This window comes from Aythya marila (genome assembly GCF_965140915.1).
Source record: "Aythya marila genome assembly, chromosome: 13".
Classification (NCBI taxonomy): Eukaryota; Metazoa; Chordata; class Aves; order Anseriformes; family Anatidae; genus Aythya; species Aythya marila.
In genome coordinates this window covers 4530198-4554016 of record NC_139054.1, presented here as the reverse complement: position 1 = coordinate 4554016, position 23819 = coordinate 4530198, and the positions used below count along the sequence as shown (strand labels likewise).

Sequence of the window (23819 nt, the reverse complement as noted above, 5' to 3'; positions counted from 1 at the left end):
CAGGGGGACACAATAAATTGCTTTTTGTTGTTGTCTTTGTTTCTTTTTTAAACCAATTGCTCTCTTTCTACAGAAAAATAAAAATAAAAAAAAATTAGAATTCTTGGACAGATGTAATTTGCTTTCTGTACCGTACCAGTGAGTGTTAAGAAGACAAATGTAGCCAAAGTTCAACCATGTCCAAAGGCAAAGTAGTATGCATACACTGGATGATCTAATCCAATCCTCAATTTCAAGGAAAACAACAAAGATAAAGGGACTATTTCACAGTTCATGGAACAACACTGGACATGATCTGAAATCCCTAGCATGCAAAACAAAAAAGCAAAAACCACCACCCACATCACCGAAGAGGGGCTCACTATACAATTTAGTCATTAGATTGTTCAGACAAAACTAAGCCATAACAGTTTATTAGAAATACATAAATTCCTTAAAATTATTCCTTTCTTCATCATGATTTATTTTCCACTTGTAGTGAAAATTACAATCCAAGTGAGAAAAGAATATATATTTTCATTTTAAAAAATATCACAGAACTATGACATTCACTTTGAAAATAATCACTTCTTTTCACGGGGATTGTTGAATACATAACACCCCTGGAATAGCAAATGCTATACATATTGCACAAACATGGCTTCCTTTAAAAACCCTTGTGTTGACAGAGTATGCTAATACAAAAATTGGAATCTAGAGCTAGATTCCCTCTTCTGCTGTGTCTTCAGATGAGCAGAGATTAAGAGTATCACAATTATCCTCTTTTCTATTCTCCCATCACTCAACCTTCAGAAGAAGAAAGGATGTAAAGGCAGTTTTGCAGTCATATTTTCCATAAGGGCAGAGCTAAAACACAGATCATTAAAGCTGAGTGTACGGGATAAACAGGAGAAGAAGGCGTTGATAAAAATGCTGAGTAATTAGGATTTTCTTTGTATGTGTCATTCTTGCAACAACTGCTTCTAGCCTGGTTCTTTCTGCATTTATTGTGCTTGTCTCTCATCTTTAGTCCTAATTATGTGTGTTCTGAACCGATTTGAGACACTTCAGACCAAGGTGAAAGAAAATGTTCCCAATATGCAAGTTTCCTTATTTCTCATTGTTGCTAAAAGATTTGTATTCACTGCATCTTGTTACCCACCATTAAATGAATGCATTTGTAGGTCTAATTCTGTGTAAGGCTGTACTCTTTCACTGATTTGTTTTCTCAAAGCCAGAATTTGACCTTACATAAGTAATCATTTCTTTCATGGAAAAGAATAATTCATCCACATTTCAAACGTTACTGTGCCACTGGCACAGCATTTGTGACAACATTACATTGCAACTAGGGACAGTCTAAAGTGAACTGGAATACATTTTGAAAAAATTTTTAAAAATACAACTTTGGGTTCTTCAACAGAAGACATGAAAAGATTATTCTTACGAGAAGTGTAAGATTTACATTTTGAATCAATTAGATTAATTTTTCAAATGGTAATTCTACACCGATCTCTTCAAGAAGGTGAAGTGTGAAGATGAAGAGGAAACCCAATCTGGCTAGAAGTTAGTTGAAATAAATTGCAGAACTACTGAGAAATGATGAATTACATATTCTATATTTTAACATAGATTTCCAGAAAAATATAACAGAAGCTGGAGGAAAAGAAGAAAAAGATAGCTAATGTGTTTTTTTTTTATTTGTACACAACTTGACAGATGGGCGCTGATTTTTCTGTCATTAGATCCCACAACTACAACAAACACTTCATATAGACCTTCAATACACACAGCTATACATATGCATACACATTTCTGCTTCTCTTTAACTATCAAGTATGAGAAAGGTATTTTTAATTATAGCATATGACTTGATATAAAATATATAGCATCAATTCTCCATTACCAGCAATAAGCTACTGGAGAAACACAAAAGAATGCAAAGAGCTCTTCCAGGTCAATTATTACCACTTGATTAATTTTTCTATATGGAAAAAAACAATATTCAGCAGAATTTCTTACTATTGATAAGCGGATTATACACCCTTTTAAACCACTGAAATAAAGAGAAAGTTACAAAAATTATGCCTGTTCCCAATTTAGACAAATCTGCTTCACATTGTTTAATGGATAAGATTAGGTATGGTGATATGTTGCATTTTAACAACTACATTTTCTAAGAAGAGAGAATTCTTCCACTCTAAACAGTCCTCAAAATAATGAAACATTCAGGAAACAAATTTTGAAGATTACAAATATCCAATTCTCTCCTGCACAAGCAAAGAAATTGAGAGTTAAAAACCCTGAGAGAAATGTGAAGGAAAACTTTCAGGATTAAGTTTTGATCTATCATCATCAAAACATCGGTTAAGTCAATATTTCCTATAGAGATAGATTGTTATTCGGACTGAAGTATACTTCAGTCACCATGTTATCCCAGTGATCTGAAGGTTTCATTCACACTAGGAAGGCTATGTGTCCTGAGAATTAGTATAATAGGTAATTAACATTTATATAGTACCCTTCACCATTAAATTAATTGATAAAAAAAAATCTGTTACTTTGTCTTCATAACTATAGCAAGATGGGAGAAATAAAAAACGCTAACTTTTTAAATCCAAAAAGACACCTCAAGCCATGTAATCTAGCTATTTGAGGCAGAACAAAGCTATGCCCATCTCAGAGCCAAGACTAGCTTTAAGAGGCTCTGAGTCCTAATCACAAGATTCTTTATCAGGGCCATAACCATAAGTTCTGTTACCTTATTCAATTTTTATAACAACCTTTTCAGAGTATTCATGCATAAAATAATCTCTAAATGATGAAACTGGCATACTTGTTGAACTCTGCCTGCTGTATATTTACCTGGTCATTTGTAATGGATCCAAATGTTCTTTTCGGAGCTGTTTTGGGCTGCCAAGTAAATAAAAAATTAGAGAGTTTTAAAAAAATGGAACATTTAGGTAGGTTAATAAATACATAAACAATGAAACATGGACACCTAACATAATAATCTATAAAAGCTTCAGTTGTTACAGACAGGACTACATGTAGCAAGGTGCACCTGAATTCTACACATAAACTTGCCTCGTACACTTTGAGGTATCACAGTCTCTTATAACAAAATTTCACAAAATCCGTGGGATGTTGACTACATTTGCATTATAATGAATGTTCTTCCAGGACAGAAATTGGAAAGTGGGCTTCATCGTCAAGAGAAATAGGAAAAAGAACAGCTACAGTCATATGGTCTGTTGTGTACAAAACATCTCATATACTTACACTTATAAGTTGATAGAACATAGCAATTTCTTAAAGAAGTCAGGAAAATTGGAGGAAGGGAAAGAATATTGTGCTATATAACCACAAAAAAACAGCTAACATAATATGTTAAAAAAAATAAAAAATAAAAAAAAATAAAAACACAACCTCAAGTTCCCATTTTAATGAATTCCTGAATTACTTGAAAGTAATTACTTTATAATAAAACCTTTGGCTGAAACACAATCTTGTATCCAAAGGATCCTAAAATCTTTTAAGCAAGTCCAGAAATTAATGCAGTTGTTTGCCAACTGCTGATTATTTCATGTTTAGCAAGACAGAAAACCTTTGCAGTGCTTCTTAAAAACTAAAAGATGGGTCTCAGCCTCTGTTTCCTTGCCTGCTTTTGTCAAGCCATACAGAACTGGTACACAACTACTGTGATGCATTATCAAAGAAAATATTATAGTAGCAGAGTTTCAATTTCTAATTCAGAAAACTAGACAACAGCTATATAATGGACAACATTTTTAATAAAAGGTGAAAATTAAACTTGCATTTTCTTTCACAGGTGACACTTTGAATGTGAAAATGTGAATTCCCAAAGGCAAGCTAAAACACTAAACACAAAATATTCTATACAACAGGCAATATTGGACACAAATTCCTATAACTGGTGCCTATTACTACACTCAGAGCCATAATATCGTAAGTATTGAGGCTCTAATAAAGGTCCTTTGTCTGTGAATACTTCACAGTGTACAGTTAACATGTTCATGCATTCTTGAATATTAAAGCTGTTAACTGTTTTGTTTCAAGAGTGCTGAGTTAATACACCTATCAGTGCACAGTTTACAGAAAGGCTACTTAGGTGTGTGTAATTAATGTAGTTAGTTACCTTGTGAACTGAGTGACAGTACCTCAGAAGAGAAGATGAAATTGCAAAGATTAGAAAATTGTACAATGCAAAAACTCTGCAGATGCAAAGTTGCTTACATATTTGAAACACTAGCTCTTTGTCAGAACAACTACAGACTTTTAATTTGTGGGTCAAGATTCCTATGAGTTCTGTTCATGTTTTTCTATCACTATCACACTCTGTTTCAAATAAACATAAATGACTGCTTTAGTCATGTAATTCTCTAATGCATCACTGTGCTTTTGGTGGTAACAGGCAACAGTTCTGAACTGCTGTTCAGAACAGCTCCTAAATCACCACCTCATTTCACTCCAACAGCCAAGCAATGTATCTTAGGCTCATAATCCCACATTTTAGAGCTCTCAGATGAATACTGACTGGGTGTTGGAGCAGTGTGAATCCCTAATGCCCTCCTATTCACTACCTGCTCTAGAAGCATATCAGTACTCTCAGGCAGAAGGGGATTCAAACTGACAGCTACTTGTACAAAAGAAAATAGGAACGACTGAGATGTTTCTGAAAATTCCTTTACCCTCAAGCAGAGACTGTCCAGGATCCTCAGCTTCTGGTAACTTTAGTGGGAATTGAAGGTGATGGACACGTACAGATCTGGCTCATGACAAATGGAAAATAAAATAAAACAGGAAACCTCTGATAGGCTGGCTTGTTAAAAAGTACAAATGTTTGCAAACTAATGTTCATTAAATTATTTTGTTCCCTCTTATCCACCCAAAAAATATTTCAGTTAAGAAAAAGTATATAATTTCTTCAAACAGATGGCATCTTCAAGCCCATATCCTAACCTTTTACCGGTAGTTACTTAGCAAGAGTATCTTATTTGATCTGAGGTCCATTTAAACTGAAGTTCAGCTGTGAGTAAAACCACTGTATCTTCCTTTTACGCTAACACTTTTAGGACAAAATGTAGACAGAAATTTTCATTGTATGGCATGAGTATCTCACATACACCCCTCTCTTCTGAAATCCAGAAACACAAAGAAAATAAACGAATATCTTCTCTGGATTTTAATCACAAGGACTTTCTTTCACATGCAGAGACCATACATGTACTTTCTTGTCTGTTATCACTGCATTATGAACTTTTGACATTAAAAAAGACAATCTCAATGCAGAAAATTACAATTAATGTGGGCAAAATGTAATTGAATGACAAATAACCTAATAGAGATCTTCCTTTTTGATTAGATTTGTCAACAGTTAGGTGTTCCCAACATTCACAAACAGTTTTTACAGATGTAAGCCTGGTGCAAACACTGCTAAAATGAACTAGCATATCTCAAGGCCTTCACCCTCTGCAGGGTTTTGTAAAACTCAAAAGAGAAAGTTTATGTGGGACATATAACTACCACAGCATCAGTTTTTTGCTTTTGAAATGAATAAAGCTGTGCTTTTCCAAATCATGAAAGCTTATCCTTTTTGCACTTCTGAGAGAAAATAACAGTGGAACTACCATTTTAAACTAGAAAAGTGTGTGATATAACACAAATGCAAGATGCCCCTTCACTGCACACCGGAAGATAATAAATAATACTGCAATTTCAGATTAATAAATCAGAAAGAGTTGCTCAGAAGATATACAGAGTGCCAGTAAGTACTAAAAATAGTTCCAGAGAGACTGAATTTTTCAATACTCCAGAAGTATCTTATGGTGCCTTCTCACCATACTGATCAGGAGATGCTGGGGATAAACCAAAAATGTATTTTCTGGATTTATCAGAAAGCCAACTCGTCATCTTCCTTCTCCAGTATTACTGACTCCTATTTATGTGATTCAATAGAACAAAAGCAAAAGAGTAAAGGAAGATGCATTTTCTTACTGTACAGTAGTCATTGCACCTTGAAACCCAGTTCTGAAATCCTGTGATACTTACGTGTATTGAGGATTCCAGTATATAAACTGTTGCGACTTTCCATTTAACAGTTATATTCCTAAAAATGCCTCCCTCTTAGTTGTTTGGGATCCAAAATCTTAAGACTGAAAGTATATTTGGTACACACTTTTAGAAGTAATCATATGCAATAATATATTCTTTCTTATAAAAATCAAATTCCAATTTCATTCTAATTCTTACTTCCAATGCAAATCATTACAACTATACAAGGAGAGGAGTAATTTAGTATTTTATAACAGCAATACATAGAGAGGAGTAGTTTTTAAGGTCTTTAAGGAAAACTAAACCTACAACTTATCTATCACATTTTCAACTTGTCCTCCACATACCTGTCATTAATTTGAATACACACGTTATTTGTCAGACTTAAAATCAGTGATGAAGTTATTAACACAGTAGCCTAAAAAATCAAATCCATTGTACACATTGTAGATCTATCTACGTGCTGTCCTGTTAAATATATTAGTTGATGTAATTGATTTGCAAGAAAGGTAATAATATTCAGACTGTTAAAATGGCATGTTTAAAAGGGAAATGCCAAACACCTAACATGCCATTCCATTTTTGCTGCTCTGTGTTTGATCACTACTACCAGTTAAGTCTTGAACATACACTGAATGTACAACTTTTAAGCATGAAAATCAGAAGGGAACTATAATATCCACTTCCTGCTGCAAAGATCTAGATTAGTCCAACCAGGTAACACATATTCTCTAATAAATTGTAAACCATCTAAACTTTGGGGCTGAGACAAGCTCTTGCACAGTACCTGGGAAAAGTTGCATGAAACAGTTCATTTTAGAGTCTATCATTCACTTTGCTGCTGTCTCCACAGGAAAAGTAACAAGAGAATAAACCAAACAGCTGAAATGTTATTACTTCAATATGACAGCAATGTGACTGGCCTCAGACAGACTGTAGTATTCCAGAAGAAGTAAATGAAGTGAAGATCATCGAAGCTAATTCTGGCCAGTAACAACCTGTAACCCAAGTAAGAGAAAAGGCAAGCTTTCACTGGTCTGAATCAGCCCAAAGTTCTTTTCTGAGCTCAATTGAGTGCCCTAAGACAGATGTTTCCGAACAACATTAGGCACACTGTTTGTGATACAGTAAAACTTTTTAACCAAGAAACTGGACCTGCTGCTCCTTCCTTAGTGTTAAATATCAGGTTTTCGGCAGCCAACATCATCGCAACCACCAGTGTGGCAGCGTGGCACTGCTAATAAGGCAGAACCAAAAGCCTTCCCTGTGCTCCTCACACCTACTCCCTTGTGACGGTAACTTCAACTTATAGAGCCATCACAGCATGAACACATGCTCTGAATTCTTCAAGAAGAAGTTCAGGCTTCCACATTCACAGAATCACAGAATTGACTAGGTTGGAAGAGACCTCCAAGATCACCTAGTCCGACCTCTGACCTAACACTAACCAGTCCTCCACTAAACCATTCTAAAAAGATAGTGATGTAAACAACTGAATCTACCAAACACATACTACTAAAATAAAACAACCTAAAGTTAAGCAAAATTATAAGTTAACCAAGTTAATCAAGTGTGCAGCTCTTAGTAGACATAGACATGCACCATACTGTTCTACAAACTGACCACCAACAAGGAAAAGGAAACACATCTCAAACTCTCCTTAAACAATTTTTAGCATTGACCCAAGGACTTAGTCTAGATCTTGATTTTTACACTTGCATAATTTCTACTTCTTTAAAATAAAGTGTTTAATGTATTGTTAGGATTCTTGTGTATTAAGCTATTAAGCTATGAACAAGAGTTCAGTTTTTCATGTTTATTTATCAGTGCGTTAAATGAACAGTTCACTGTAACTTTTCTTAGACACATTACTATTCTTAAAACACCTAAGAAATTCTAGCAACTACTAAGTGTCATCATGTAGACATGAAATTCAAAGATACTGAAATAAAACAAAACAAATACTCTTCAGGGAAAAAAATAAATAAATAAATAAAATGATTGTTTCAATTATTTCAATTATTGCATAGAAATCTACATGACCGCTCTGTACAACAAAATCATTTTCAGCTGTTATATGGAATGACAGCTTAGAGCATGATCTCAGAATCAGAAGGTAGCACTATTTGTTACGCATTCTACCTACACGGTTAAAATTCCACTTCTACCCTCAATTAACTTTACTGTTACTGTAAGAAGAGGCCTCCTGTGGGTATATGTGGATGAATCCATTGGAAAATGTAAACTTAAATAAAAACTGTTTTGAAATTCAGCATTATGGCTTCCAACAAAACAGTAAATCCTAGACTAAATTACTGAAAGCAAGTATGATAGCTGAAATGACAGAGCTTCCAGGAGGGCTATGCTTTATTAAAGTTTTTCCTTATCGTGCTCTTAGGCACAACCTGATTTGTTCCAACAGCTGCCCAGAAGGAAAAGCCAACCAATCGTTCCCGAGGAATACGCATATTTACATCTCTTTGCATTTAGTTTTCAGTCCCTTCAGAGGCAGGTAGCACACAGCACTACAGCACAAGCTTGTATCTTTTGATTTATCATGTTTCAAATGAAAACCATGTTGAAAACTACTGATCATCACAGTAAGTTATTACCCTACAGCCTTTTCTGATAGATAAACTTATTCCACCCACTAATATAAAGATTAAAAATAAAGCATATGAGAACAACAACAACAAAATCCCCTGAGCATAACTGTTTAATTAGCCAGATCTTTGTTAGAATCAACGAGTAACAAAACATGATTTTCTTTGTTACCTTGCTTGTGAAACTGAGTAAACTATAGTGTGTGCTATGCTGTGATAAATATGAAGGAGAACTTCAAACCAATATTCAAAATTTTCTGAAAGACTTCATTCCTCTTTATGAGAGCGCTTCAAGTATTATCTGAACACTGCGACAGCAATGAGATTGGTGGCTTAACCATCCCTTGTAGCCCTCTGAACGTTAGATAGGATTTCTCCCCACACACAAAAACAAAACATTATTTATTATGAAAAGTTTCACACCAGGGTGTGACATCTTCAACCACACTGAGCACTGAATTATATGCTCATACATCAAAACATTTTAAAAATACACTATCAAAGCTAATCATAAATAGGCAGGCATCTAAAATCCCTATGTTTCAGTTCCACAAAGGTAAATTGGCTTTTTGAGCCTTCACTGTTCTCTCTACTCCTTAGCATAGGAATACTTAGGACAAAACCTTATTCCTTGAGTAGTACAGAGTCTTCTGCCAATGGGTAGCAGAACTGCTGCTTATACCTCCTGTACTTGTAATCTTAGCTCAAGCATAGATACACTTCAAATGTTAACCAAATTAATTTTGTTTTTACTTTGTCTAATAATGTGCATGCTTATCTGTGAAAAAATGTATTTGCAAAGTTTCTGATCTCCTGCATAAGACTGTGAAAAAATGATGCAGTTTGTAAGCCTGTGCCCATATTCTGAGTGTTTAAGTTTTACATTGCTTCAAAAAGCTATTGGACAAACTGGGCACATGGAAAAAAAAAAAAGAAAAAAAAAAAAAAAAGAATCCATATAAGGGTATTACAACCCTCACTTCTAGTGCAAGAAACATTTGAGCCTCCAGCTGGTGGAAGCTTAGGAACAGCTTGGAAAAGTATGTTTGTCTTATCCTTTACAGTATCTCCTAAGTATCCAATGTCAAGCCTTAGAGACAGGATACAAGATTAAATGAATCTTACTTAATCTAGCAAGGCCATTCTCAGGTCAAGTGAATATCACTCATATCACATAAGGAAACTGAGGCACGGAAAGCAGAAGTGACTCATTCAGAACTACTCTGCAAGACAGTAACAAATCCACAGTGAATCTCCCAGTTCAGTGACCCTCACAAATCAATCACATCTGAACACAAAATATATGATTTACAGAAAATACAATGAAAGCACAAATACTGCTGTTTTAGATATCATTACAAAATGAAAACAGGATTTCAGTCTCTTAGAAAACCACCTAGGCAACCTTAAAGAAGACACCACTATTTCTTATACAATCCTGCTCTAAATAACAAAAAAACAAAAAACAAAAACAAACAAAAAAACCTTTATTTATATTGCTTGCTTTATTCTCTCTGGTTAGTAAGAAAGACAGATGATAAAAATGAGCATTTATGGAAGTCATGAACTTTGTAAATAAGCACTGCGCACCCATATATCACACTGCTAAAAGGTAAAAGGCAGGTCATTGGAATGGTTTGTGTCCTTCTCATTTTTCATTCAAACCCTTTGAACAATGTTTTTTTTATTTTATTTGTTTCTTCTGTTTGTATGATTGAAGTGCATGCGCCTTTGTCTTTTAGGACTCCATCCTCACAAGCAACCCTGAAAGCAAAGATCATCACAGAAATAAAAAAACTCTATTGCTCTCCATGTGGTCTACTGCAGACTTAATTGAGTACTTAAAACCAATCGTGCTGGTAGAGACTGAAAAATGGAGAAAAATTTGAGACTGAAAATGGAGAAAAGAACTAAACAAATAAAAATCCATCTAAGATTCTGATATGAAGGTGTGCGGCAAAGGTCACAAAGCTGTAACACAACGCACTTCAAAATCTGAGTAATAATAGAAACAAAAGCCTCAAAAGCAGAGATCAAACACACACTCACAAGTTTATTTCCTTAACTTTGTTAAAGGCCCAGTTGGTCAGCCAACATGTTTGCCAAGAACTCTGGGTGATGCCAGCACATCCAGCTTTAAATTATTCAATTATTCAAATTATTATTTCTTAAGTGAGCACAAGACAACTACTGGGTTACTTCAGAGGCCAAAAATAAGTAATGATAATGTAAAATCCTACATAAATTTAGCTATACTTCAAGGAACTGATTCATGTTCTGATATTTTACAAGCAAAGCAGGTATCTTGGATATTCACCCTGGATGATTATTTCATTTATGTGAAACAATAAAAGGTGTACAACACTGATAGAAAGAAGGGGAGTTCTATTAATCATTTACGATCAATTTATATGACTGATTTTCAAATTACGGTATTCACACTTTATGCTGGCTTTCCATATGTAGGTCAATTCACCAATGGTAAATGTAACTGGCAACATATTATTTTTGAGGTTACATGGAAAACAGGATTGGGAACAAAATGGAAAGCACTACTTGGCTTATACCTTTAAATGTGCTACAACAAATAGGTTTGGAAAGTCCATAATGGAAATGAGGATGAAAATTATGTGACTGGGTTTAAAATGAATAGAAAAAGTAATCTTAAAGTGAGAAATTCATATAATACCTCATCCTGAAAACCACAGAGGAACAAGCTGACTCTTAAAAAAAAAAAAAAAAAAAAAAAAAAGACAATTTTCTTGATAAGGCAAAGAAAAAAAATTACAATAATTTGACTTTGGAACATCAGCAATAACCAAAGCAATACACATCACATTAATAGAGCCAGCAATTATAGCACAATGTGAGAAAAATGTGTTTCAATACTGACAGCTGATGACTCAGAATTCTTTCCTTGTACCAATGTTTCTTTTTTGTTTCTTTGAAATTGTCTGAAATGCTCTTTGCTACATGTCCCAGCTTCAAAAGCTCTACAGGACTTCAGTGTTCAGGCCCATTATATTTCTGGGCCAGGGAATAAATTACTTTGTAATAAACCTTTCTTCCAGGAATAAAAATAACCATACTAATGCAGTCAAGTGCCACAATCCATGGCTGACAGTGGATTTAAATGTATTCTTTGACAGCTATAAGAATATAATTTTGGACCTATCTTTTTTCCTCACTGTACTTCCTCTTGAAAGGAAGAAAAACAATGCATACTGTATATTTTGGGTAAAACAATAATTATTTATATTTCTATCACTAAACAACCCAATATTAGAGAAAGCTAAAAGTAAAATTTAAATCAAAAAGATAGTTATTGAATAAGCTTCTTCAATATTTTAATTTTATTTTTCAAGAAAAAAAAAAAAAAAACCAGGAAAAAACTGACAGTTTTGACTGAAAGAAATGTTTTCAAAACATATCTCAAAACTTTGAATTCTTCGTCCCCTGCAAAAAAACAGAGGTGTTGGAAAAGTGAGCTGGGGGAAAAAAATAAATAAATAAAAGTTTGGTGAATATCATAATTCTCCTTTATGTTTTGTTTCTTTGCTGAGCATTTTGAAAATAGTAGCAGCTTTTTGGTCACCTCATACATATGTGCGGAGAAGACTAGTCATGATATAACTTGGAATTTTTAATAATAAAATTGGAATAATATTAGGATTCATATGAAGCCTGTTGTAATATAACCAAAGGTTTCTCATGACAGATATCTGAAATATCAGTAAAATTTGTATTGCTGCATCCACAATGAGTAAAAGCAGCAGAAAGTAATCCTCACAAACTGATTCCAAAACTAGAATTACAATGGATTCTAAGAACTTCTACAACCCTTGAAGCAATACAGAGCATGATTAGCTATTTCTCTTCTAAAACTTGCAATAACTACACTTGATTAAAAAAAGCAATGGTATTCAAACAAAATTGTTCATACTTGGATGGTGCTTGCTTTAGTAATAAGGTTCTAATTTAGTACAAACATTTTAAGAAAGAAAACTTAAAAAAAAAGAAAAGTCCCACTGGATACATCTGTCACTCTTATCTATTTTTGCACTTTTCAACAATGCAAGGCATCAAAGAGCATCCTAATGCAAATGTTAGCAAAGTATACAGTAGCATCCTTCTTTTCCTTCGTGGCAAACTTGGAGTTTATTTATATATAAAATTTTCAAAATTGTTCTGATGTGAAAAACTTTTAAACCCATTCTGTTTTATGGGTTAAACAATCAACAGGAGTTGATTTTATAACTGATAAAAGCACTTACTCTTCAGAAAGTACTGATAAATTTACTTCCTTTATTTCCTTTCATACTGTGAAAGTAACAATTTTTCAAAGCTGAATTTCAGCTGTTAGATTTTCATGAGGAAGGCTAATGACAGTAGGTAACAATTATTATTTTTTTTAACTTACATACGTGTTTAAATATAACGAGCAGGAAGAACATGAAATATGTTGAGACAGCGTGCACATTTCTGCTGTCATAACTCAAACTAATTTTCCAAGTAGTGATATACTTGTAAGCAAGAAATCTACATGCAATTGAAAGAAAGCATACTTTGTACTGATACCCGATTAAAACTGTCATTTTCCTGCTTACATCCAGTAGAAAAGAGAAAACACAGAAAGTCAAGTCAAACAAAAAGAATAGTTGCTTACCCTTGGTGACTGAAGAGTGGCCAGCATTTTACAGCAAGCATGTCACAAACACAAATTAAGGACTCGGGGCAGCTTATACTAAAATCAAATGGAAGTGTTGATCACTAAGACTCAATCATGGCTTCTTACTTAACTTTCAGAAAGATCTTCATGATTTTTATTGTCTGTCTGCGTATTTTATAAAACATTTAGCCACTGTCTTTCGCAATTAACTGTTGGAAAAACTTCTCTTCAATGACCCTTCAGCATTTTTAGAAATATTTTGAGCTTTCCATATTCACATGCTTTAGAGACCCTCCCAAGCCTTCAACTCATTAACTCAAACTTATTTTGAGCTATTAACAATTTATTTCCTCAAAGTAGCTTGGAAGTTACAGCTATCTAAAACAAACAAGCACGTTAAAAGCACCATATACTGTTGCTTAAAACTTTCAAAGACCTTCAAAAAGTTCACTTAAAAGGCTAACTTTAAAACTTGTAACAAAAATGACATTTGGAAAACACTATTTCTTCCATGTATTTTACATCTGTAGTTAATTCAGGTATTTCTGATATTACAAATTTTGTCAACCTGTGGAGATTTTATCAATATTCCTAAAAAAAAAAAAAAAAAAAAAAAAAAACAAGTTTAGAAAAAAATCAGTTGAACATGAAATATGAATTTACTGATTTTTTTTTTATATATATATTTTCCTCAGAGGTGTGCTACTTTGCCATTGTTAAACATGGCAAAATTCACTATATGAAGGAGAACAATTCAATATAACTGCTTAACAGTAAGCCACACTTTAAAAAATTTTCCTTGACACTCCTGTTTGCTGTTCCAGTATCATACACATATGTTAACTTAACTATAGTTCTACTGAGATACCTGATTTTTCTTTGTTTTTGTTATTGCTTTACTGTGGATTACTTGAGAGCATTATACATTATTAATTGACTATTTCTGTCTCTTCAGATGAAACTGAAGTATTTACACATTTTTTGGAAGAGTTTAACAGGGATGCGGTACTTATTTCTAAGTGTTTTTATACACTTGGTTTCAAGAGGACTATGTAGGCAAATCCCTAGTCTATTATGCTCAAAAAGCATCACCATATCTTTGTTAACTAACATACTGATCTGTCTGGACATCAGTAAAAGATAATATTCATGTAAGATAGATGAACTGAAGATCTCCATTTGACAGATTTGTGCCTTCCAGCTTGAGTCTATCATCCTGCCCACACAGAGACGTGCTAAGTTATATATTATTGTTTCATGACAGCTAGTGTGAAAATCAGAGCCTTGAATGCAAAAAGATACACCAACTTGTCCCTCACCCTAGCTCACTGAACTTACTGTGCCTGGAAGCAAGACTTTCTCCTCCAGTCTTCAGCCAACCCCTCAAAGGGATGTCAGGATAATGAAGCCTGACAGTTTTACAGTACTGACGCCATAAACCACCCTAAAGGAGCCTTGTATCAACCAACAAGAAGCAATTACCTTGACTCTTGACTCACTGGAATCAAACTACCACCAGTTGGTAGTACAGTTTTATCTACTTAGAGAAACTAATTCACAGCTATAAGAATGCAAATCAGATTATTTTCCCCTTTAAAAATAAAATCCAGTAACTATTTCAAAACAACGCTCAGGGATGATCATCACTTAACTGTCCAGATCTCTCTAGACAAATTACTACTGAGCAATATTTTTTACTCTACTACAAAACCGTCTCATAAGGATTATACATTTTCATATTCATATAATAATAAAAATGTGTAAATGGAGGGAGGGCTCTGTAGGAATGTGGATGTTGAAAAACAAAATAATGAAAATATTGTTTTGATGGAAAGATTAAAGATTGAATTTAAAAGGCTTTGAGGAAAGGGAGCTAAATAAAGGGAAGACTTTTTTTTTTTTAATAAAATTTCTTTACATACCTGAGGTTAAGTAACTGGAAAATGGTGAGAAGCAAATACATTCACTATATTTTCAAGGCTAATGACAGACTTAAGGGATAAGAATACTACTCTCAGATTCTTATAAATCAAATTCCTCCCACAGCCCATCTTCCAACTTTTCCTATGATTACCAATAAAAAATAAGATCAAAATGAAAGTCATTTGTCCCTTTCATAAATTTGCAGGGGAGCTTTTCAAGATACTAGGATGTCACATAGCACTCATAAGCGTCCTTCAAGTTTCTGCATCTCATTTTATAGCTTACGTCAGCTCACGTCTTCTTATCCACCCACTCAAAAATTTTCACCTAAACTGAAAGCTGGATAAACTCTCTATTCTATTCTACTCAAAATACATCTCGTTATTTCAAAATAGGTTTTATATCTTAAGGAAACTGCTAACAGGAAAAGTCTGCACATCTTGTATTACAGTGTAACTTACAGTGGTAACTACCCATGTGAAAAAAATGAAGCTGTGTTATAATATTAAACAAATATATTGATCCTTGGGCAGTGACAGAGAAAGAGTAAAATGTTTCAGTTCCAACGTATTCCCTATCAGCACTGTAGACTTGCAAAAAAAAAAAAAAAAAAGTAGTCATCATCATTCACAGTCTGTCCTAGCAAACTTTTCTCTTCTAAAAGAGAGCTAAAAGTTACCATAAAAAGACAACACATCCAACTCTCTGTATTTATTAAATTACAGGCACTAGAGGGTGACCTTAGAGCTTGGCGGGAGTGCACATTCAGGACAAAAAATTTCCTAAATCTATCTTAGAGCTAAATCTGTCTTTCAATAACACATATTGTTTCATCTTGTATATAAGTACTTTCAAAATTAAGATGGAATTTTTAACAATACCATTATTTCTCATTATTTTGCATTTTTAAGTTCAAATACTCAAGTACTATTGGTACATGGGATATACATATGTGTATAATTGATTTTTTTATTGTAAGTGAATCTTGAACTATTACTAACCATTTAGCTTTGACAGGAGAGAAAAAATTAAAAGTTATTGTAGTTGCTTTGTCAGGAAGTCAAGAAATTTCTTATCTAAATCAAACATTTTCTAAGTATAATGGCCATAAGTCCCTTAGACAATGGCTAGAAAGGGTTGTTAATAAAAAATAAATCAGAAAGTGCAAAATACTTCGGTACTAGTGGGTTCTACAAATTTACAAAGGATTTTTGATAACAGCAGAATAATGTAGTTGGAGCTTACCTTATCTTACTAGTCACTAACAGCAATTTTCAGTAAGACCTGACAATAGTAATAAAGGTCAGTTTACATGGAGAAAAAGCTCCATCTTGACAGTTTTTGCACAGAAGGCAGATGTTGATAGCAACCACCCCAGGCTTTTTGTGACCTATTTAAAGGGACAATATACCCCTCCATTGTCCTCTCATGCTGCTGAAGCCTACACAGAAGAGTCATCTGCATTAATTTCAGTGTGATTAGCTGTGGTGTGCTCCCTCATTCAAACATGGTTTGAGAGCAAAAGTAAGGGTTGCTCCTTCAGCTTCCATTTAAAGAAATTAAAGCATAAAAAAGGACAGAAGCCAGAGGGTTTGAACAACTGATGCTTGGGTTGATGCAGAAGGTCTGGTGACTCTGTTCAGGTGTCCCAAAGCGGGGAGGTATCCACAGTTCTGTTTGTGTCGCTGTGCACTATGCTCACAGGGAACTCAGGATTTCCCACAGTTCCTGTGATTCCCACCCTTCTCTCCAAGGCACTCAGCCACTTTTTGGTTCTGAATTAACTACAAATCTAGTTCCACTCTGTAATTTTAATTTAACTAACTTCCCGGCTTTCATTTTACATAAAACTCATCTCCTTCCATTCTCCATTTTCACAGATGAGCAGTGACATCAGTTACTCGATCCCAAACTCCAATGAGGCTCAGAAATAACCTTGTTTCAAGAGCAGTCTAAAAATCTGATGAAGATCCGTGATCGCCATTTTCCATGGGTAACGGAATTGACAAACTGTAACAGAAATTGGGGAAAGCTTATACTAAAAGACATCACAAGAGATTATTTACAGTTGCAAGAGGTAACTCCTCATCAGAGGCAAGACTGACTTGTTGTGAGACTGAGTAAGAATCTATTTTGTCAGTTTGCAGAGGTATGAACTGACAGCTACAAAAAGATGATTATATAACTCTAGAAGGAATCCACCAGCTACATCTGACGATAGGTAAATACAAGAATAATACGTTAACAGGTAGGAGTAATGGAGCTATAGCAGTATCACCAATCTAATTTTCCCCAAGCAGATAAAGATTAAAGCAAGCAACAACCTGATGGAACACAAGTTTAGCTCTCAGAATTAAATGCCCTGCGCCTGTAAGTGCAGAGTTCTGCCTTCACTCTAGTCTGCAGCTAACTGGGTATTCCTGCAACCATGCACCACTTAGTTTATGTGGTATACCTGCTCAAAAAGAAACATTTAGGAATCAATAATACAAATTTAAAATAGGCAAACAAAGGTGACTTTGTTTTATCCATTACAGTGCTCCAAGCTGAAATCCTGTTCAAAAACTGTTCTGAAAGAGCTCCCCTTTTTAACAGCTACGAGAATAAAGAAATGCTTCACATGAAAATCGTTATGGCCAAAGCAGAATCTTGCGACACTTGTAAATTCTAAGTGTAGTAATTGGGTTATACTAAATATTAGCTTACCTTGAACACAAAAACATTCTGAAGCAGCACCATCAATGACAGCGCATATCCCTAACACTGTGGTGGCATTACCAGACACAATGTGTAAACGTTTCAGTTAGGTACGTCAGCAATGTGATGACCTGGAAGACGGGAACCAAGGCCTGTAGACCTGTCTAGTTGCACATGGGAGGAGGCCAAGTGATGCACAAATAAAGAACCAAACACGCAGAAGGGACTGAAAACAGGCCAGGCAGCCTGCCCAATCCACAACAAGCACTCTCAAAACCAAAGCAAGGTAACGAATGTCAGAGGAAACAGCCCCAGTTAGAGGGGCAGAGAGGGGAACACAAAAGACTACAGATGATCAAGAAAAGTTAGAGAAGACAAAAGACAAACCTACTTCACTTCCCACTCATCATGGAAGACCTCTGAGGACTGGATCACCTTGGCATTGGCAACAAAGGCCTCAGACAAAAAAAAAAAATGGAATAAACTATATTTACATACGTATCGTATTACATGCCATGTATTCATAAAAATATGTAGTGTTTGTAGATTCATCCTTAATCAGAAGTCACTACTGATTAACATTTCAAATTAAATTCTGCTCTTACATCCTCCTGTTTTAACATATTACTTCTCTTCATGCATGCCTTTATTTTTCCCTATTCTTCCCAGTTTACACTTGACTGAGAGAAAATCGTTGCTTTCTTATCTGGCCATTTCTTTCCCTGAACTATGTCACCATCTGTCTTAGCTGCCCCTTCTATCACCTTCTCCTACTATCACTGTTATGCCATCTTTTCTTCCTATCTAGACTTAGAGCAATTGCTCATTCTAAATGCTTTTTCTTTTATCTTTAAATCATTTCCAACTAAGTTTACTCTCCCTTGCCTTGTTCATAATAAATACTGTTTACCATTTTTCATGTGAACCCTTAAAGTTATCCTTTCTGTTGTCAGCTTTGGGCACCTCAGCAAAGGATTATGATCTTGTATAATGCTGCGCACAATTTCTTTGGCTTTGTTTTCTTCTATTTAAAAGGGTTTTTAGAAAGAGGCAGAAGATTCAAATAAAGTCAGTTACAAAGTAAAAAGACCTTATAAATCGCTAATGATCTGTTTTTCAAAAGAAACAGAATACAACAATTACATTAAGTCTTTTTTCCATACTAGAAGGGGGGCAGTAACATAAGCACTGAGTTACAGAGTGAGGAAATACTGTAACATGTGAATGTTTTCTTCCAAACAAAATAGAGTTGCTGAAAGTGTGCTAAAAATCTCTAACCTATTCAGATGTGTTTGTAGTTAGCAGAAACAGGTATGGCAAAAATCTCTTTATCTTCCTGAAGAATAGGCCTGGCTCCATACAGACTGTAAGCACATTTTAGATAAACTTTTTAAAAAGTGAAATATGACTGAAGAGCTTCCTCTTTACTGCACAGCCTGTTAATTTGATGTTAATTTCTCTAAAGCACAGATCAACACATTCTCTCTGTTGTTGTATGCATATTAGAGCATCAGCCTGTGTGCTCCTGTGAAGTGACTTGCATACCTGATCATCTCCCACTTCTCTGTGGCCGTCCAGGTTCACAGCCCTGCCCACCACCTCGCTATCGGGTGCTTCCCCAGCACCCCACAAAGCTGTCACATCAGCCCTGCTAGATTCACACTGTGCAGTTTTATGCACTGCAGTTTCCTCACTTTTCTGTATGCTGATTATAAAGTGAAAGAAAAGGTTAACATATATCACAGGCCAGAAGACATGAGTATCTTCACAGTGCACCCCCAAAACCAGCATGGAATAACAAATGTTCAAGCAGCATTTTGGGAGAAAAGGCAAGCAATAGCATTTTTGTGTGCTCGTCATTCTGCCTCCTGGCATTAGGGTTAACCATGAAAGGATTCACATGCACTACTCTTCCTTTCCTCTTTCATCTCCTTATTCTTCCACAGTGATGAATGGATCTTTGTATATATGCTGTGTTCCCTGCCTGCTCACCAGAATCCTCCCCTCCTACCACTTTGTTCTCCTACTTATGTGGCCAGTTTTGGCATTAACATCATAAAAACTACTAGGACCTGAATGGAATAATACAGTGATGTTATTATTCCAAATGGTGTCTGGCTGTGTCATAAACTGCTTCTTGGATTCAGAGATACTTTCCAAGCTATTGCTGTGCCTTAAAAAGACGGTGAATCCGTACCTCATGAATTACCTGACAAGCAGGCATGCAAGAGAAAAATGCAATTAATTCACTTACGAGATCTGTCTGTAGGGCTGTGAATTTACAATTTTTTTTTCATTGTAGCACATCTAGCACAAGAGTTCACAACTTTCAGTGTGTATGCTCATCCACATCACCTTTCCTTCCCTTATTATTTGTTAAGAACAGTTTTTCAGCAAAGAAACATAAATAAATGCATAACTGGTTTTATTTTTTTATGTGATTCTATGATTATTTAAATACCGAAGTAAATGGGGGGGGGGGGGGAGGGGAAAGAGTTATTTGCACCACTCTCTTGGCAGACCACCTCATGTCACATTTGATCTTTAGACAAGGCCTTGCACCCTAAACTATTTTTGGTAAAGAGATGTACAGAGCTGTAGGTTGTATTTTAGATGAGCTCCCACTTGTGTGATATTCTTCTGCTGATCTCTTACATTCTGTTTCTGAACCAATTCAAAAATGAATAAACACACAACTCAAACACATAAAACAAGGCTGCTATTTTGGTAACCTAAAATGTTGCTCACTAAATCCTAGGGACTCATGATTTTGCTATTTATTGTGTTTCTTGTTTTCCTACAATAACGGCATTTTTTCCTTGGATAAGCTATCTAACATTTGTCCACGTAGACAGTGTATTATTTTGCCACATTTTGTCTGTAGCCCTGGCTTTTTTTTTTTTTTTTTTTTTTTTTAGTATTTTCTATTTCTACTGTTATTTATTTAATATGCTGTTATACACTCCCTAGATTTTCAGTTAAAATACCAAATATAGAAGATGACATCCTGTTGGACACTTTTGGTGATCTGTTTAAAATAATGCATAGGTCTATCTACTCTCATTGTAACTGAGGTTAAAAACTTTCAAGCACTGAGGTCTTTGCTTAAAAAAGTAAATTCTTTAAAAGTCTTAAATTTCTAGACTACAAAGAGAATGGACAGACCAACAAATAATTTTAAAAAGCTCACCAGAAGTGAGCAGCATGCAGTGTTCTGAAAGAATCTGTCACTACTTGGCCTCTGAACTGCTAAGATTACTTGAGACTATAAGCAATTTAAAGGAGCTAAAATAAGGCAGCATTTTATTTTTATTAAAATGCTAGTAAGTACTTGTATTAATGAGTATTTGCTGTCAAGTCAATCAAGCAATATATTGGCCTGTATATTCTGTATTCCTGCAATCAGTGATGAGGGTACCTGGTTGCTAACTACCCATTAGTTTCCTACTCCAAATCAAGGGAAGTAAAGGCATTTTCAGCTTCCCACATAGTAACACAATCATTTTAGGTTACATTTCTTCCTTGTACTCTCTACTTAAGTAAATTCAAACTTCACACCTTTTCAAACCTTTCCTAGCTGTTGTAACATGCTAACATGTTGTTCTTTTGTTCCTTAATTCCAGACTTTTCCTGTCATTAGCTAGAAAGGGTAAAAGCTAGACTATGACATATCTGCTCTTCCTAGGCCACTGGCACTCTTATCCTTGCATTTAGGCATATCTTGGAGTTGCTCCTACTCAAACATGATGTTTGACCAAACATTACAAAACTACTTTGATAATTGGATTCCTGTCCATTCTAGCATAACTCGTTGGTATACAGATCAGCTATTCCAGAATAGAATAGTCTGTCTTGGTATTTGATGCCTTCTCTATGACAAACACATCACAAAATCTTCTGGTTAAGTTATACAGCTCAGATCTAACAGTCACACAAGATGGAGACACAACATGCTGTTCCATTCAGGTCTGTCACATTGGTGGCGATCAGAACATATTTTTGGTGGCTCAAGAAGACTGTTAGCCAAAGTTGAACAAATACTTGGCCTGTTGAAAGCTAATGAAGATGTGCATGTTTCACACTGTTACACAGATACACATACATAAACAGCTTTCTACAGAGTGAATGTAAGATGTACTATAATGCTCTCAGGTTAGCATTTCAAGACAGTTATCTACAGTGCACCACTACTACAGTAAACAGCTTCATATTTCTAATGGTTTGTTGGCAACTGGCAGTCTCTGTTGGTCAGCAGTAACACAGACAGACAATAACACAGAAGAACGGAAGAAACCCACCTTAAGAAGTTCATAATGTTGAATACCATTCACACCAATGTCAGGATCAATGGCAGATGGAACAGAATAGCGAGAATTAATTGCTGTGTTTTCAGGTATAGAGATGTTAATAACTGTTGATGGAAAGAGTGGGGCATTGTCATTTATATCCTCTATTAGGAATCTGATCTTGACCAGTCTGAAAACTTCATCAGGCAAAACAGCAACCTCCACCTCATAGAAGCAGCGATTCTCACTAAAGATGCCAGAGCACAGCTTCTCTCGGTCTATGCGGTTGGCAGTTGTGAATATCTCACCAGTGTTCTCCTCCACCCGTACTAACGGTACATCCCCAGTCTTATACACAAGCTTGAACTGTAACGGTGAGGAAAGGGGGACGTCTGGGTCCAGCGTTAAGTTAAGATCCTTGAGCAAGTTGCCAATGAGGACATTTTCAGGCAGTTCTTCCCGCACTGTATAATTCTTCTCCTGTGCGCCAGATTGAAATACAATACAGGCTAATAAGACTGCCAAGAGGTAGGTTCCAGACAGCAAGTCCATTTCCAGAATGACTAATGAATTTTTGTGTAGAATACCAAGAGTAGCTGGAAAAAGGAAAAGAGAGAAAATATTTTAAAAATTACAGAATATTGTGCTTTTCAAATGATGAAGATATGAAAGGACTACCCTTTCTACAACAAATAAACTGAACTGACTGAAAACCCAATTAGTGAAATGAGATTTGACTTAACAATCCTTCAGAAAACATATAAAATCTTTTGCATATATTTCTACTTCCATCTGCTTCCTAAATACTTGAGGTAGAAATCTTAGAATTGGATCAGAATTAATGAACAAATAAATAAAAACAAAGATAAATCATTATTTCTATCTCCACCATTAGATTTCTCTTTTCTCCTTAAGAAAACCTCTTCCTTTACCTTCCTAAACCTCTGCCACTTTATCCTCAATTTCTTGTCTCCAAGGAAAAATGTAGGAAAGGAGTTTGCAAGCAACCATCTGCTGAGAAGATCTTTTTATACCACTTGCTTAGAGATGGGAAACCAAGAATACTTGTCTTAATTTGCCCCCAAGTTTTGCACTGACAAAATTTCATTATATTTGTTCACCAGATTTCTTTGCTGTTATTTTTAGTAAAGGAGCTTAAACTAGCAAGAAAACCTAATGCAGATACTGAACTTCAGCCACCAGTTAGTTGAAGTCTTTCTAGCAAAGGGACAGTAATATAGCAGTCCTTTTCTCTTAGGAGACAAGATCCAATTTGAGCTTTGGAAATAAATGGAAATACTACCATTCAATTCATTGAAATTTGGATTCGGTGTCTAAAACTGCAACAGTGGACAAATTCTAACAAAGAAGGAGCACAGCAAACGCTGGAACTTTTCAACATAGCAATAAGGCTAAAAGATTTTTCCTAGCACCAAGGGTAACCCTGTATCAGTCTCAGTTCTCCAACAGCCCACCATACCTGTAAATAATCTCTGTCTTGGGTACTTGCAATAATACTTGGATAATTTCCAAGACAGTGGGATTTCTTTTGCTTTCTTTGATTGAAATAAATAAATAAAAGACAGA

The 23819-nt window shown here is 35.1% G+C and overlaps 1 protein-coding gene across 4 annotated transcripts in view; it reads right to left on the bottom strand.

The window, feature by feature from the left end:
- PCDH11X (protocadherin 11 X-linked) overlaps positions 1 to 23819 on the bottom strand; it is a 472078-nt gene that overhangs the window by 400910 nt on the left and 47349 nt on the right. For all 4 annotated transcript variants that reach the window (XM_082771004.1, XM_082771006.1, XM_082771007.1 and 1 more), the window contains exons 2-3: positions 22245 to 22828; positions 2845 to 2892 (exon numbers count right to left, since the gene is read on the bottom strand). In XM_082771004.1, the coding sequence (XP_082627130.1) occupies positions 2845 to 2892; positions 22245 to 22784 (588 nt within the window). In that variant the 5' untranslated portion in view covers positions 22785 to 22828. The remainder of the gene's footprint in view (positions 1 to 2844; positions 2893 to 22244; positions 22829 to 23819) is intronic.